Genomic DNA, 14,875 nt, shown 5'->3' with positions numbered 1-14,875 from the left:
AAAAACTCTTAAAACTACATTCCGTGACACAAAAACAGTATTATTTATAAATTTTAGTGGATTTGGGTGTCCGCCATGACACTCGCTGTGAGAAATACTGGAAGCGGAGTGATACAAACGGTGAAAGGGCGTTCCTGTGGCGATACCAGTACAATATCTCACGGTTCTCAACCAATCAGATTTGAGAACCAGAACGAACTGTTGTATAAATATATATATAGATAACAAATAAAAGGTCCATTTAAATAATGTTTTATGTTGTAATTCTTGGCATGAAACAGTAGATCTGTTTTATTTTTGTTTACTTTATAACCCAAACATCACAGTCATATTCCAGACAGATGGATCCGTCAGACTTCGTGAACTCCAGCGAGACGCGGTTAGCCGTCTCTCGAATCATCACGTGGACCACAGAACCGAAGAGTTCGGACGTCAGGAAGGTCAGTGTGTTTTTCCTCATGTCGAGGCTCCGGCTGTAGTTCAGACGCTTCATATCTGGTTGAATGAGGAGGCGGCGGGCCGGAGCTCCACTGTGGCCTCCCTGCCGGGGGAAAGTAACCTGGAGGAGAGATGTAAGCAGGTAGTGACCCCCGACCCTTGACCTTTGACCTCCTGATTGCCTGTGGAGGTCAGGGCGGGCTTGTCTAACACTGCTGCTGTCTGACCCGCCGGTGGAGGGTTTTGCTCTGATGGTTGATGATGTTTCAGCACTCTTTTCTGTGCCACTAACACCTTTATCTGAAGCACTTGAATGACCTTTGACCTTCGGCTGTGCAGATGATGTATTTATTTTTGCATGAATGAAAATGGGGCTGAGGACAGACGTTTATAGTTATATATAAAATTAATGAAAAATATCTTTAATAGTTTTACAAGTTTTCTATCTACCTATCTATCTATCTATTAGAAATGTTGTCTTGGCAACTAACTGAAATAAGTTTACGTTGAAGCGCTACAATTACTAAATCTAAATAAATAAAAATAAATTAAACCTAAATTAAAATTAAATAAAAAAAGCAAAAACCTTATAAAAATCACACAAAAATCAATAAAATAAATTTTATTAAATTATATATATAATTATAATTATACTTTTAAATAATTATACTTTCATTACTAAAAAATATAATAGAATGAAAATATACAAATAAAAGCTGTAATAAAAACTATAATAGTATATATATAACACTAAAATAATGATAACAAAATTGCTAAAAATTAAACTGCAAATAAGTAAAAAATAAATTAAATCCAAATAGTGTTATTTAAAAAGCAAAAACTAATACAAATGACATGACAAAATTACAGAAATAGCAACTAGAAATAAATAAAAATTAATTAAACCTAAATAGTATTGTTTTAAAAACAAACACTAATAAATACTAATACAAATTACATAACAAAATTAATACACTTTAAACTGTAAATAAATAAAAATGAATGAAACATAAAAAGTATTACTTAAAAAACAAAAACTAACAAAAATTACTAAACATTAAACTAAAATTTAAATTAAAACTGAAAATAAAATTTTGAATTCAAAACTAATAAAATAAAAGCTAATTAAAAATATTAATAAAAACTATAATAGTATATAAATAATACTAAGATAGCACTGATTCAGTTTACCTTGATTCTGATCATTCAAATGACAAAACATTGAAAACGCTTTCTTTCCAAAGATTTGCAGTGGACAAAAAACAGTGGAGATGCAACCTATGACCTTACGATCTGAAGATTTGTCCCTCACAGTCTTTATGCGTTCACTTCAGATTCAACATGACGTCTACCCCTCACTAAGACCCATTGGGATGCATATCAAACTCGTATGTTATTGCAAGACTTTGAGATGTTTTTATTTGTACCTAATCAGGCACAATGTGAGTGTTTGAGGGTTTAGTCATTTTTCCTTTCTCACATCTCGTCTCATCAGTGTTTTTGTGCTGGTTGTGTGTTTTCCAGGCTGCTCAGATGGTTTTGATCGCCCTGTTTGAGCTGAACACCCCAGAGTTCACCATGCTGTTAGGCGCTCTGCCCAAAACCTTCCAGGACGGAGCCACTAAACTCCTGCACAACCATCTGAAGAGCAGCAGTAGCGTGGCTGCTGCAGTGGTACTCACACGCTGATCTTACTCTCCGTCACTGAATGTTACGGTGTGCCACTCGCTGATACGTCTGTGTCATTTGTTAAGTCTCAGGCATCTCCCAGCAGCAGCAGCAGTTTGGGACGCACCCCTCCACGACACCCCGTGACCCGCAGCAGTCCCCTGACCTCACCCACCAACGGCTCACACGCAGGACTGTCTCCCAGGTACCTCAAAACAACCAGAAACACACAAAATACATCAACCGTCTGTGAAGCTGTGGGACATCATCAGGACTACATGGAATCTGAGACCACAGAAATAAGAAGAAAAACGCTTTAGAATGATCTACTCATCACCGAAAATATTTATTTAAATATATATATAAAAAAATAATATTTTAGTGTATTTATTTTTACAGAATTAGCGTATTAATTTACTAAATTTTCTTTGTCAACTTATTCTACTAACCCTAAACCTACCCTAACAGTCTACTCTGAGAGTTAGTAGACATCTAGTTGCAAATTAATGAGAATTAGTTGACATGTAGTTGACATGTAGTTACAAAGTTACTTATAGTTAATAGAATGTCTAAAGTGGACTATCGAAATAAAGTGTAACCTAAAAAATAAATATTTAATATTAAGAATATAATATTCTCACCTACATTTTGGTGTTATTTTTTATTAATATTTTGAAAATATGTTTTCATTTTAATTTTAGTTAAAGTTTTAGTAATTTTGCTGTATTTTTGTCATTTTTATTAGTTTTTGTTTTTAAATATATCTAATATTCTCACCTACATTTTGGTGTTATTTTTTATTATTATTTTGAGTATTTTTATGTATATTGTTTTCATTTTTAATTTTAGTTAAAGTTTTAGTAATTTTGCTGTTTTTGTCATTTTTATTAGCTTTTGTTTTTAAATATATCTATATAGTATTTGTTAATTTGATTTATTAGTTTTAGAACTAGTTTTTAAACTAAGCTTAAAGTTTAACTTTAGCTTAAAGTAAAAGAGAATGAAATAAAATGTTAACTTTTTTTCCGTTCACTTTTATTTAATTTAAAGTAACAAAATTATTTTTTATGGTTTTAATTTTAGTTTTAGAGTTTTAGTTAACAGTCATAACCCTGCTACACATCACCATATATATATATAAATATAATTAAAAAAATATATTAATAATTTACTAAAATAAAAAATAAAATTTTATATTAAGAATATTATTATTAATTATATTTTCAGCTGCATTTAACACATTTTATCATGTTTAATTTAATGTAATTACAACATTAATGTAAATACATCACAAATTGACACGGAAAATGCAGATTCCATCTGGTTCTGGCCGTAACTCTAATCACAGGCTTTCTCACTGTCTTTTGCTCCAAAAGACAAACATTTGCTCTAGTGATTCTGTCCTCCTCAGTAACCCATCTCTGAACATGCTTTTACACGCTTTAGTTTAATTACCAAAATGAATGAACAGTCAACATGGCATGTTTGTTTGTCATTTCTGCATGAACTAACAAACAGCTTTTGCACTAAATGCACATCATAAAATATAACATTAAATCCATGTTATATTACTAATATTGCTCTGTTTTGCATCTTATGTTGCAGATTGTAAATATCTCTGTTTTTGGTGTGACGCGATAATTTTTGTTCTGACCAGCCGTGATAAGCATTATTTTGTCAGTTGTTTAGTTTCTGTTTTTTCTAGTTTTTCCTCTTTTTTCTTTGTTATTGAAAGAAAAATGTAATTTAACTGTTGTTGTTAAATAATAACATTTTGTGCTTTTTTTGGCTGAAATGAGCAACAACAGTGACTGTAATTCCTTCAACAACTCAGACGTGTGAAGGGTGTTTATTTGTTACTTCTTTTAATAATTATTCTTTAACTTTTATATGTTTTAATGCTGCAAAAATGCTGCCTGAAGTGACAAAATCTCAACCATTCAGAATCAGTGTTATTTTAGTATCATTGATATACTGTAATTTTTGTTAATATTTTGGATTAAGTTTTATTTTTAGATTATCTGTTTTGATTTTAATTTTAGGTAAAGTTTGAGTGATTTTGTTGTGTGTTTTTGTCATTTTTATTGTTTTTTTTTATATGTCTGTATAATTGTTATTAAAGTTATAGTATTAGTTATTTTAGTTCTTCAACTTGAACTAAATGAAAATAAGAAATTTTGCCATGGCAACTAGCTGAAATATTTTATTTTAGTTCATGTTTATTTAATGTCAAGTAATGATTTTTTATGGTTTTAGTTTTTTTAACGATAATAACATTTACTGTTTAATATACAAGCTTGTGGACCAATCAGGTTTCATTGTGGGCGGAGTTTCCCAGCACTATGCATAAAAACAGAAGCAAAACTCACTTAAACTTGCAAGACGTGATGTATTGTTTGATGGCGTCGTGTTTGGTCAGGATATGGTAGTTTGAGAACAAGCGTCCTTCACTGTTTCCTCTTTTTTTCCTCCTCTTGGTTTCTACACCTCCCTGCTCTCTCTTCATCCTCCTCTTCCTCTCGGCTCAGTCGTTTGTGGGGCTGGAGCTCAAAGCCTTCTTCTAACCTCCCTCCTCCCCACCCCAGCCCCGCCACCCCACCTCTCCGGGCCTATCGGAGGGCGTATTCGCCCAGGTAACACACCTCGGCCCGGGCGTTAGGATGCTAACTAGGGATGCACGATATTATCGGACCGATATCGGAATCGGCCGATAATGGCTTTTAATGTACATATCGGCATCGGCCCGATATGAAAAATTTTGCCGATATGTCTTGCCGATAAGAGGAATACGTTAACTCACATGTGCTCAGGGTGTATTAGCGGTTATATCATGTCAGCAGTACCGCTGCTCCTTATACGCAGAGTACGCAGTTTGCGTAGGGCACCAACTCCCAGGGGGGCACCATCCCAGAACGCTCAAAAAAAACAACTTTTGTTCTATGTTAATATGAACATGTACATATACGTAAATAAAAATATAAACATTAACATATATACATAATTATAAAAAATGCGTTTGATGGTGAATGCAGTAGACAGGCGAAGCACATGTGACGCGCCATTCCCGCATCCGTGCCCGCCTCATGTTTGCGGCTAACTGCAAATGATCATAACTGATGGACAACTTTCAGATAATATTTTTGTGGTAATAAAAACAGACCTAAGCGAACAACAACCTTTAAAATGACATAAAATGCATTATATAAAAACAATGAGGCAATAATGATTGGTTAATTAATAATAATCGTATGGTTTCATTGAATAACACTGTTAAAATGCATAATGTAATACAAAATAAACGATTTATGTACATTAGCCTACATATTGTTACAAATGCCTGCAAAATGCGCCAAAGGCCTGGTAATTGCTGTTGTAACACTTACAGGAAAATCAAATCCTTTTAATATTGACCAAATATTTAATTCAAATATCCACTTAATCTTTAATGTTTGGCCAGAACGTCTCGGTTACGTATGTAACCCTCGTTCCCTGAAGGAGGGAACGGAGACGTCACGTCCCGTCGCCACAGCTCCTGTACCACCGCTGAGCGGCCGGGTCACCGGCTTGGCTCCTCAGCGAAAACCTGAATATGCGTTGCATCTGCTGCCTACTTATACTCACGCTGTGATCAGCAGCAGCTGGATGCAATAATCGCATGCCAATGTGCATTGGCTCGTTTAGTACTCACTCGAAGTAGATTGGTCCCTCTAAGCGAGATCCCAATTCGTCGGTCATCCGACGTGACGTCTCCGTTCCCTCCTTCAGGGAACGAGGGTTACATACGTAACCGAGACGTTTTCTCCTGCACTTCAGCAGCACTTACATACACCAGAATTTACAGTTTTATTCCTGTTTACATTCTGAAGGTTTTTACTGAGGGGTTTGTTCATGTATCATTCACCTGAGTTTATTATCGCATTTTTATATATTTGAATCTGTAGATTTCAATTACAATACATATCTTTAAAAAGTTTTATCCATCACTTCAGCTGCACTTACATACTCCAAAATTTACAGTTTTATTCCTATCTATATTCTGAAGGTTTTTACTGAGGGGATTGCGCATATATCATTCACATAGTTTTATTATTGCATTTTTATTTACTTGCATCTGTAGATTTCAATTGCAATACTTATCTTTAAAAGTTTTATCCATCACTTCAGCTGCACTTACATACTCCAAAATTTACAGTTTTATTCCTCTCTATATTCTGAAGGTTTTTACTGAGAGGTTTGTTCATATATCATTCAGACTTATTTCTAAAACATTTTCTTCCTAAAAACATGGTGACAATGCATATGTTTAAAGGCTGTGAGTTTTTTCTCCATCTCAGCAGCACTTACATACACCAGACTTAACAGTTTTATTCCTCTCTATATTCTGAAGGTTTTTACTGAGGGGTTTGTTAATATGTCATTCACCTGGTTTTATACAACATTTTATTCATAATAAAAATTTGGTGAAAATGTATTTTTTTCTGTTTATTGACAGTATTTTCTGATTTATGGAGTCATAAAAAGAGAAATCTAAAATCTCCTCTGTAAAAATCTAAAAATGAACCTGGCTTTATCCAATGTTCTGGAAATGTATGCAAATTAGTACAAATTTAATTAGATAATGCCTTATTTGCATATTTAAACATTTCAGAAAATTTGTAATGCACAACTGTCTTAATGTACTGTGAATAATCTTCTTATTTTTTTACACTGTTGACCTGTAGTGTATTGCCTGGAGAGAGTTTTAAAAATCCTAAAAATTTTAGCAAATGTGCAAACCTTATATTTTGGTCAAACTGCACTCTCTTTATATTTGTCCCAGCTTGAGAGTCTGTGTCCCACATTTCTATTACTTTTGTGACGTCCTTCTTTCTCTCATCCATCTGATTTCTTTTGTTCCCGCCGCTTTTTGCTTCATGGCAAATGCAGATGTTTGTTGTGCGTTAATCTGTCTGTATGAAATGTTTAAGATGTGTCACTTTGACTTTGCAGCTGAGCAGTAAATGCATTCATCACATCTGTGTGTTGTCTGTCTGCCTTGTGTTGTGTGTTAAAGTCATAATCGCATGCCAATGTGCATTGGCTCGTTTAGTTTACACTCGAAGTAGATTGGTCCCTCTAAGCGAGATCCCAATTCGTCGGTCATCCGACGTGACGTCTCCGTTCCCTCCTTCAGGGAACGAGGGTTACATACGTAACCGAGACGTTTTCTCCTGCACTTCAGCAGCACTTACATACACCAGAATTTACAGTTTTATTCCTGTTTACATTCTGAAGGTTTTTACTGAGGGGTTTGTTCATGTATCATTCACCTGAGTTTATTATCGCATTTTTATATATTTGAATCTGTAGATTTCAATTACAATACATATCTTTAAAAAGTTTTATCCATCACTTCAGCTGCACTTACATACTCCAAAATTTACAGTTTTATTCCTATCTATATTCTGAAGGTTTTTACTGAGGGGATTGCGCATATATCATTCACATAGTTTTATTATTGCATTTTTATTTACTTGCATCTGTAGATTTCAATTGCAATACTTATCTTTAAAAGTTTTATCCATCACTTCAGCTGCACTTACATACTCCAAAATTTACAGTTTTATTCCTCTCTATATTCTGAAGGTTTTTACTGAGAGGTTTGTTCATATATCATTCAGACTTATTTCTAAAACATTTTCTTCCTAAAAACATGGTGACAATGCATATGTTTAAAGGCTGTGAGTTTTTTCTCCATCTCAGCAGCACTTACATACACCAGACTTAACAGTTTTATTCCTCTCTATATTCTGAAGGTTTTTACTGAGGGGTTTGTTAATATGTCATTCACCTGGTTTTATACAACATTTTATTCATAATAAAAATTTGGTGAAAATTAATTTTTTTCTGTTTATTGACAGTATTTTCTGATTTATGGAGTCATAAAAAGAGAAATCCAAAATCTCCTCTGTAAAAATCTAAAAATGAACCTGGCTTTATCCAATGTTCTGGAAATGTATGCAAATTAGTACAAATTTAATTAGATAATGCCTTATTTGCATATTTAAACATTTCAGAAAATTTGTAATGCACAACTGTCTTAATGTACTGTGAATAATCTTCTTATTTTTTTACACTGTTGACCTGTAGTGTATTGCCTGGAGAGAGTTTTAAAAATCCTAAAAATTTTAGCAAATGTGCAAACCTTATATTTTGGTCAAACTGCACTCTCTTTATATTTGTCCCAGCTTGAGAGTCTGTGTCCCACATTTCTATTACTTTTGTGACGTCCTTCTTTCTCTCATCCATCTGATTTCTTTTGTTCCCGCCGCTTTTTGCTTCATGGCAAATGCAGATGTTTGTTGTGCGTTAATCTGTCTGTATGAAATGTTTAAGATGTGTCACTTTGACTTTGCAGCTGAGCAGTAAATGCATTCATCACATCTGTGTGTTGTCTGTCTGCCTTGTGTTGTGTGTTAAAGTCAATGCATATGGAGTCAGGCCTCACTGTGTGTGTGTGTGTGTGTGCAGTATGCTGGAGTGCGACACTGAGAACATGAACTCAGAGGAGATCTTCAGCTCATTGAGAGGTGTAACCGAAGCCATCCAGAGCTTCAGTTTCCGCAGTCAGGAAGACATGCTCGAGCCCATCAAACGTGACGGCAAGAGGGAAGATACGGTGAGTACCTCCACCTGCAAGACTGTCTTCAAGATGCTGATCCAGCGTGAGAGTACTTGACCTAAACTGACCAAAGATCAAGAAGGTCTGCATGAAAAATATGCAGACCTTCTTCTATATGAAATAGAAGATTGAGGCCTCAAAATACTAAACATTAAAGTCCGTGTAAAGCAATATTAAATATGTGTTCTGAGTTTGTCACACCACAGAAAAATGTGTTATTAACCACCCAGCCAAATTTGAATGATAAAAAAAATGCCAAGTAAATACAATAAGCTATCAAAATCAGCGAACCACTGATGCTAATGCGCTCAAGTAAGATTCATGTATATTTCTATTAGATTATTAATTAAGATTAATATTCTTTTTTCAAAAATTAACACTTTTATTCAGCAAGGGTGCATCACATTGATCACAAGTGACAGTAAAGACGTTTATAGTGTTATAAAAGATTTCGGTTTCAAATAAATGCTGTTCTTTTGAACTTTCTATTCATCTGTGAATCCTGAAAAAATAAAATGCATCACGGTTTCCACAAAAATATTGTGCAGCACAACTGTTTTCAACATTGATAATAATCAGAAATGTTTTTTGAGCAGCAAATCAGCATATTAGAATGATTTCTGAAGGATCATGTGACACTGTGAAGACTGGAGTAATGATGCTGAAAATACAGCTTTGATCACAGAAATAAATTACATTTTATTATATATTCACATAGAAAACAGCTATTCTAAATTGAAATAATATTTCACATTTTTACTGTATTTTTGATCAAATAAATGCAGCCCTGCTGACTTTCTGCCCTCAAACTGATTAATCTTATATAACCAGAATGGATATGAATGATGTTGCAATGGAGTGTAGTACTTTTTCTGATGAATAGATGGTATTTTCACCAGGTTGAAGCTAAATTAGCTGGTTTCTCTTTCAGACCGGAGGTTCAGATCCTCGTCTGTCCGCTGGTGTGATGGAGGGAGGCCGGACAGTGCTGGACAACAAGACGTCATTATTAAACACACCATCTCCTCGATCGTGGGCTCGCGAATACAACCCATACAACTACAGTGACTCCATCAGCGCCTACGAGAAAGGAGCTCTTGCCGTGTTTGACGACGTGGAGCACATACGAGATGGTAAATGAATAAACACATCAACGGAAGAATCACTTTATCAAGTTCACAGAAACAGGCCAGCGTCTTTGGGTTTCTCTTTCAGATCATCCACAGGACTGCGGAGAAAACAAAATCATGCATTCGAAAGGTTTTTCTGCAGGTATGAGGTTTTAAACTGTTTGAAGAGAGCAAAAGTCAACTTCTGTAAATAAACATCTCCATAGATAAGTGTTATTTCAGCATCACTGATATACTATTATAGAGTTTGTTAATATTTTGAAGTACATTTTCTTTTTTAATTTTTGTTTAATTTGTAGTAATTTTGTGTTTTAAATATTACTATTTAGGTTATATTTATTTATTATTTTTTGTTTGCATTTTAATTTTAGTTTAGTATTTTTATTAATTTTGTTGTGCTGTTTTTATGAGTATTTTTGTTTTAAATATTACTATTTAGGTTATATTTATTTATTATTTTCTGTTTTCATTTTAGTTTAAAGTTTAGCATTTTTGTCATGTTATATTTCTTAGTTTTTTTGGTTTGTTTTAAATATTACTATTTAAGTTTTTATTTATTTATTATTTTGTGTTTGCATTTTAATTTTTTATTAATTTTGATGTGGTGTTTTCATTAGTTTTTATGTTTTAAATATTGGTATTTAGGTTTAATTAATCCATTTATTTATTTAGTATTTTCTGTTTTCATTTTAGTTTAAAGTTTAGTATTTTTGTCATGTTATTTTATGAATTTTTGTGTTTTAAATATTACTATGTAGGTTTAATTTATTTTATGTATTCATTATTTTCTGTTTTCATTTTAGTTAAATTCTTAGTCATTTTGCTGTGTTTTTATCGTTTTTTTAATGCCTATATAGTATTTATTATTTATTTAGTGTCAGTTATTTTAGTACTTCAAGTTAAACTAAACAAAAATGAGAAATGTCGAAAGCTGAAATAAAATAAGTGTACTTTTTTTTTTTTTTTTTTTTAAATATACTTTATTTTATTATTATTATTATTATTTTAATGGTTTTAGTTTTAGTTTAGCGATAGGGTTAAAAACCCTGCCAATGATAATGTATGAACATTTCAAAACAGTTCAGATTTAGTTCAGGCTTTAAAACGTATTATTGACGATTTTCTATAAATACTTTTTTTTTAGTGATTTGTTAAAGTATAAGGCTGCTGTAAAAGCTGATGGTCACTAAATAGTTAAAGCCTTTTCTGAATGTAATGATTCCATTATGCTTCAGTGATTGATACAGATGCATAAATGTTCAGAATGTTGCTGTCTCTGATTGGTCAGGACCCAGGCAGCACCTGGAGATGATTGGTGAGCTGCTGAAGGAGCTGTCCAATCACAGCGAGCGTGTGGAGGAGAGGCGGGCCGCTCTGCTGGAGCTGCTGAAGGTCACGCGTGACGACAGTCTGGCTGTGTGGGAGGAGCATTTCAAAACAATGCTGCTGCTGCTGCTGGAGACGCTGGGAGACAGAGACGTGAGAGACACACTTGACTTCATCACACACTCACATAGAAATTATGCTAATAGTCAGAAATCTAACAGCACAGATGCAGCTAAAGAACGTGATGATGGTTGTGTCCGCAGCACACTATCCGAGCGCTGGCGCTGCGTGTCCTGAAGGAGATCATGCGCAGCCAACCGGCGCGCTTCAAGAACTATGCAGAACTCACCATCATGAAAACCCTGGAGGCTCATAAAGACTGTCACAAAGAGGTGAGCCAGACTCTCTCTCTAAAACAGCACTTCTGCACCAGAGGGCCTCAAAATAAGACAAAACAAGCATTACAATGACTACAAGTCAAGATATTTCTTGTTTTAATTCTCCCCCTCAGTAACTGTTTTTGTCTATAACTGTTTTTGGAGGGCTGGGTAAAAAAATATCGATATCTCGATATTAATCGATTCTCATTTTTACGGAACGATATCGATTCTTAAATCCCGAGAATCGATTAGTCTAGCCTGTGTTCAGTGAATGGACGGAATGTTGCCTTTAACGGAACGTCCCATCCAATATATAGCAATAAGCATTGTGCTTTGGTACTTTTAATATGAAACAAAGTCTCAGATTTCAAATTCTGTCCATTGTATTGCAGTATTCAAACAATAAGAAAGAGTACAACTTTACAATCCGTATCCTGTCTCATGTAATCGCTCAATTAGTGTTTCAGCTGTGCAAAGACGTCAATATAACGGCTTGTAAACAAAGTCACGGAACGTCACATTTACCTCAGAAAAAACATATTCGGTGACCATAAACTCATTAGTCAGATAGAAAAATAAACTGTAGAGAGGGGCATTTTGCTAAATATATGCACCATATAACATATTCATTATAAATTTTACTGTTCTTCAATGTTTAATTTATGTTTGAATAAATCCAAGTTTTTATGACAGCCACCATTATGTTTATATTTAAAAAAACAAATTGAAATAGAAATATTATGTAATTTTAAAATTAAAAAATTACATAAATAAAATTTAAAATTTGTAACTTTATTATTTTAAGTGAAATTTTAACAAATCAGTCAATTTAAATTTAAATTTAAATTTTAAAATTTAAAATTTTTAATTTGAACTGATATATATCCAAAATAATCGATATCGAATCGAATCGAATCGAATCGCAAGCTTGTGAATGAGAATCGAATCGTGAAATTTGTGTCAAAACCCAGCCCTATGTTTTTGAACCAGGATTCCCATATATGAAATATGAGGAAGCCTATTATAGTTAACAGATTAAACAGAAATAAAATTAATATATATATATTTTTTATTTCAGCTAACTGCCAAGTCATTTAATTTCTCATTTTTGTAAGTTTAAATACTAAATAAACTAAAACTAAAAACTACATTTGAAAAGAGCAAATATGAGTAAGAATGACAAAAACACAATTAAAATTACTTAAAATTTAACTAAAATTAAACTGAAAAATAAAACCTAATTCAAAAATTAACAAACCTATAATAATATATCAAAAACAATTGACAAAATCTATAATAGTTCACTGGATAAAAAGAATGGGAAACCTGAAGATTATTCTGCTCTTACCTGAAATTTAATTGTTTTCATTTTAATTATTTTACTAATGTTAATAAATGGCAGTGTTATTTTAGTATCATTGACTAGTTTTGAATACCAGTTTGAATAATGTTTTATTTTTATTTTCATTATTTTAATTTTAAAGTTTTAGTCATTTTGTTGTGTGTTTTGTCATTTTTTTATTAGTTTTTTTTTATATGTCTGTATAATTTTTATTTCAGTTTTAATTTCTGCTATTTTAGTATATAAACTTAAACTAAATCAAAACGAGAAATGTTGCTTTGGCAAATTGCTGAAATAAAAGAATTTTTATATTTTATTATATTTTTATTTTATTTTATTTATATTTTAGTGTATTATTATTATTTGAAGTAATTAATTAAAAAAATTTTTTAGTGATTTTATTTTTTGTTAACTATAATAACCCTGATATTTTCTATAAATAATAGATTTGAAAACAAAAATTTTTATTTATGGAAACACAAGTCTACATGGGGTCCTTGAAATATTGCTGTGGACAGTGCGGGGCCTTCAAGTCAAAATAGTTGAGAAGCGCTGCTCTAAAATCCATCATTTTATTGCGTGCAGAGGAAGTAGCCTCTCTTCTGTGCTGTTTGTCTGACGGTCGTGTCTCGTGTCTCCACAGGTGGTGCGGGCCGCAGAAGAAACAGCGTATTATTAGAATTAAGAAAATTTGTTTTCTATGTGAATATCTGTTAGAATATAATTTATTTCTGTGATGCAGCGCTACATTTTCAGCATTATTACTCCAGTCTTCAGTGTCACATGATTCTTCAGAAATCATTCTAATATGCTGATTTGCTGCTCAAGAAACATTTCTGATTATTATTTATCAATGTTGAAAACTGCCCAATATTTTTGTGGAAACCGTGATACATTGAATTTTTCCGGATTCACAGATTAATTGAAAGTTCAAAATAACAGCATTTATTTAAAAATAGAAATCTTTTGTAACATTATTAATGTTTTTACTGCCACTTTTGATCAATTTAATGCATCCTTGATGAATAAAAGCATTAATTTCTTTCAAAATATAAAAATTTCTTACTGACTTTAAACTTTTAATGGTAGTGTATATGTGATGTTGCCTTTTTTTAACCTAAAAATGAGATCTCTTAGAAGGCAGCATAATGTTCCAGTGTTATTTTAGTATTATTAATATACTATAAAAGTTTTGTGAATGTTTTGAATGGATTTTATTTTTATATTTTCTGTTTTTATTTTTATTTTAGTATTTTTGTTGTGGTTTTTGTATATGTCTGTATAGTTTTTATTACATTTTAGTATAGTTTATTTAGTTTTAGTTATTTTAGTAATTCAACTTAAACTAAACAAAAATGAGAAATGTTGGCTTGGCAAGTTTAAGTTGATTTAATTTCAGTTTATTTTATTTCAAGTAATGAAAACTCTTTTTATGGTTTTAGTTAAGGATAACAACCCTGTAATGTTTCTCGATTTTAGTTTTGTGAGAGTTTTCAGCAGTGCTCCTGCGATCTCTTATAATGCTGTGTGCTTGTTTTCTCTGCAGATGAAGCTGCTGAATCTGTACATCAAACGAGCTCAAACCCTCAACAGCAACAGCAGCAGTTCTTCAGACATCTCGTCTCACAGCTGAATCACTCCTCCAGTCCGCCGTCTGCTATCATGTCCTCAAACGCTCTCCCATGATTTTGCACATTTGCGAGTAGATCTTTAGCTGCACGTGCGCATGTGCTTCGTGTGAGTGCGTGTGAGTGAGTGTGTGAGTGTGTGTGTTTGAGAGTGAGTGTGTGTGAGTGAGTGAGTGAGTGTGTGTTGTGTGTTGTGTGTGAGTGTGTTGTGTGTGAGTGCGTGTGAGTGAGTGTGTGAGTGTGTGTGTTTGAGAGTGAGTGTGTGTGAGTGAGTGAGTGAGTGTGTGTGAGTGTGTGTGTGT

General features: G+C 33.0%; 1 protein-coding gene across 1 annotated transcript in view; it reads left to right on the top strand.

Moving 5' to 3' along the window:
* The window catches only part of LOC107755625 (CLIP-associating protein 1-like), a 23,169-nt gene extending 8,591 nt beyond the window's left edge, over positions 1 to 14,578 (top strand). Inside the window, exons 8-18 of the mRNA XM_016572515.1 lie at positions 285 to 440; positions 1,963 to 2,112; positions 2,193 to 2,311; positions 4,635 to 4,739; positions 8,617 to 8,764; positions 9,699 to 9,900; positions 9,983 to 10,039; positions 11,186 to 11,376; positions 11,487 to 11,615; positions 13,589 to 13,614; positions 14,425 to 14,578. Of these exons, the coding sequence (XP_016428001.1) occupies positions 285 to 440; positions 1,963 to 2,112; positions 2,193 to 2,311; positions 4,635 to 4,739; positions 8,617 to 8,764; positions 9,699 to 9,900; positions 9,983 to 10,039; positions 11,186 to 11,376; positions 11,487 to 11,615; positions 13,589 to 13,614; positions 14,425 to 14,578 (1,437 nt within the window). The remainder of the gene's footprint in view (positions 1 to 284; positions 441 to 1,962; positions 2,113 to 2,192; positions 2,312 to 4,634; positions 4,740 to 8,616; positions 8,765 to 9,698; positions 9,901 to 9,982; positions 10,040 to 11,185; positions 11,377 to 11,486; positions 11,616 to 13,588; positions 13,615 to 14,424) is intronic.
* The last annotated feature ends 297 nt before the right edge of the window (positions 14,579 to 14,875 follow it).

The sequence above is a fragment of the Sinocyclocheilus rhinocerous genome, unplaced genomic scaffold, assembly GCF_001515625.1.
Source record: "Sinocyclocheilus rhinocerous isolate Xijiao unplaced genomic scaffold, SAMN03320098_v1.1 scaffold1674, whole genome shotgun sequence".
NCBI lineage: Eukaryota > Metazoa > Chordata > Actinopteri > Cypriniformes > Cyprinidae > Sinocyclocheilus > Sinocyclocheilus rhinocerous.
The sequence above is the reverse complement of the archived record's forward strand: the minus strand, read 5'-3'. Positions and strand labels throughout refer to the sequence as shown.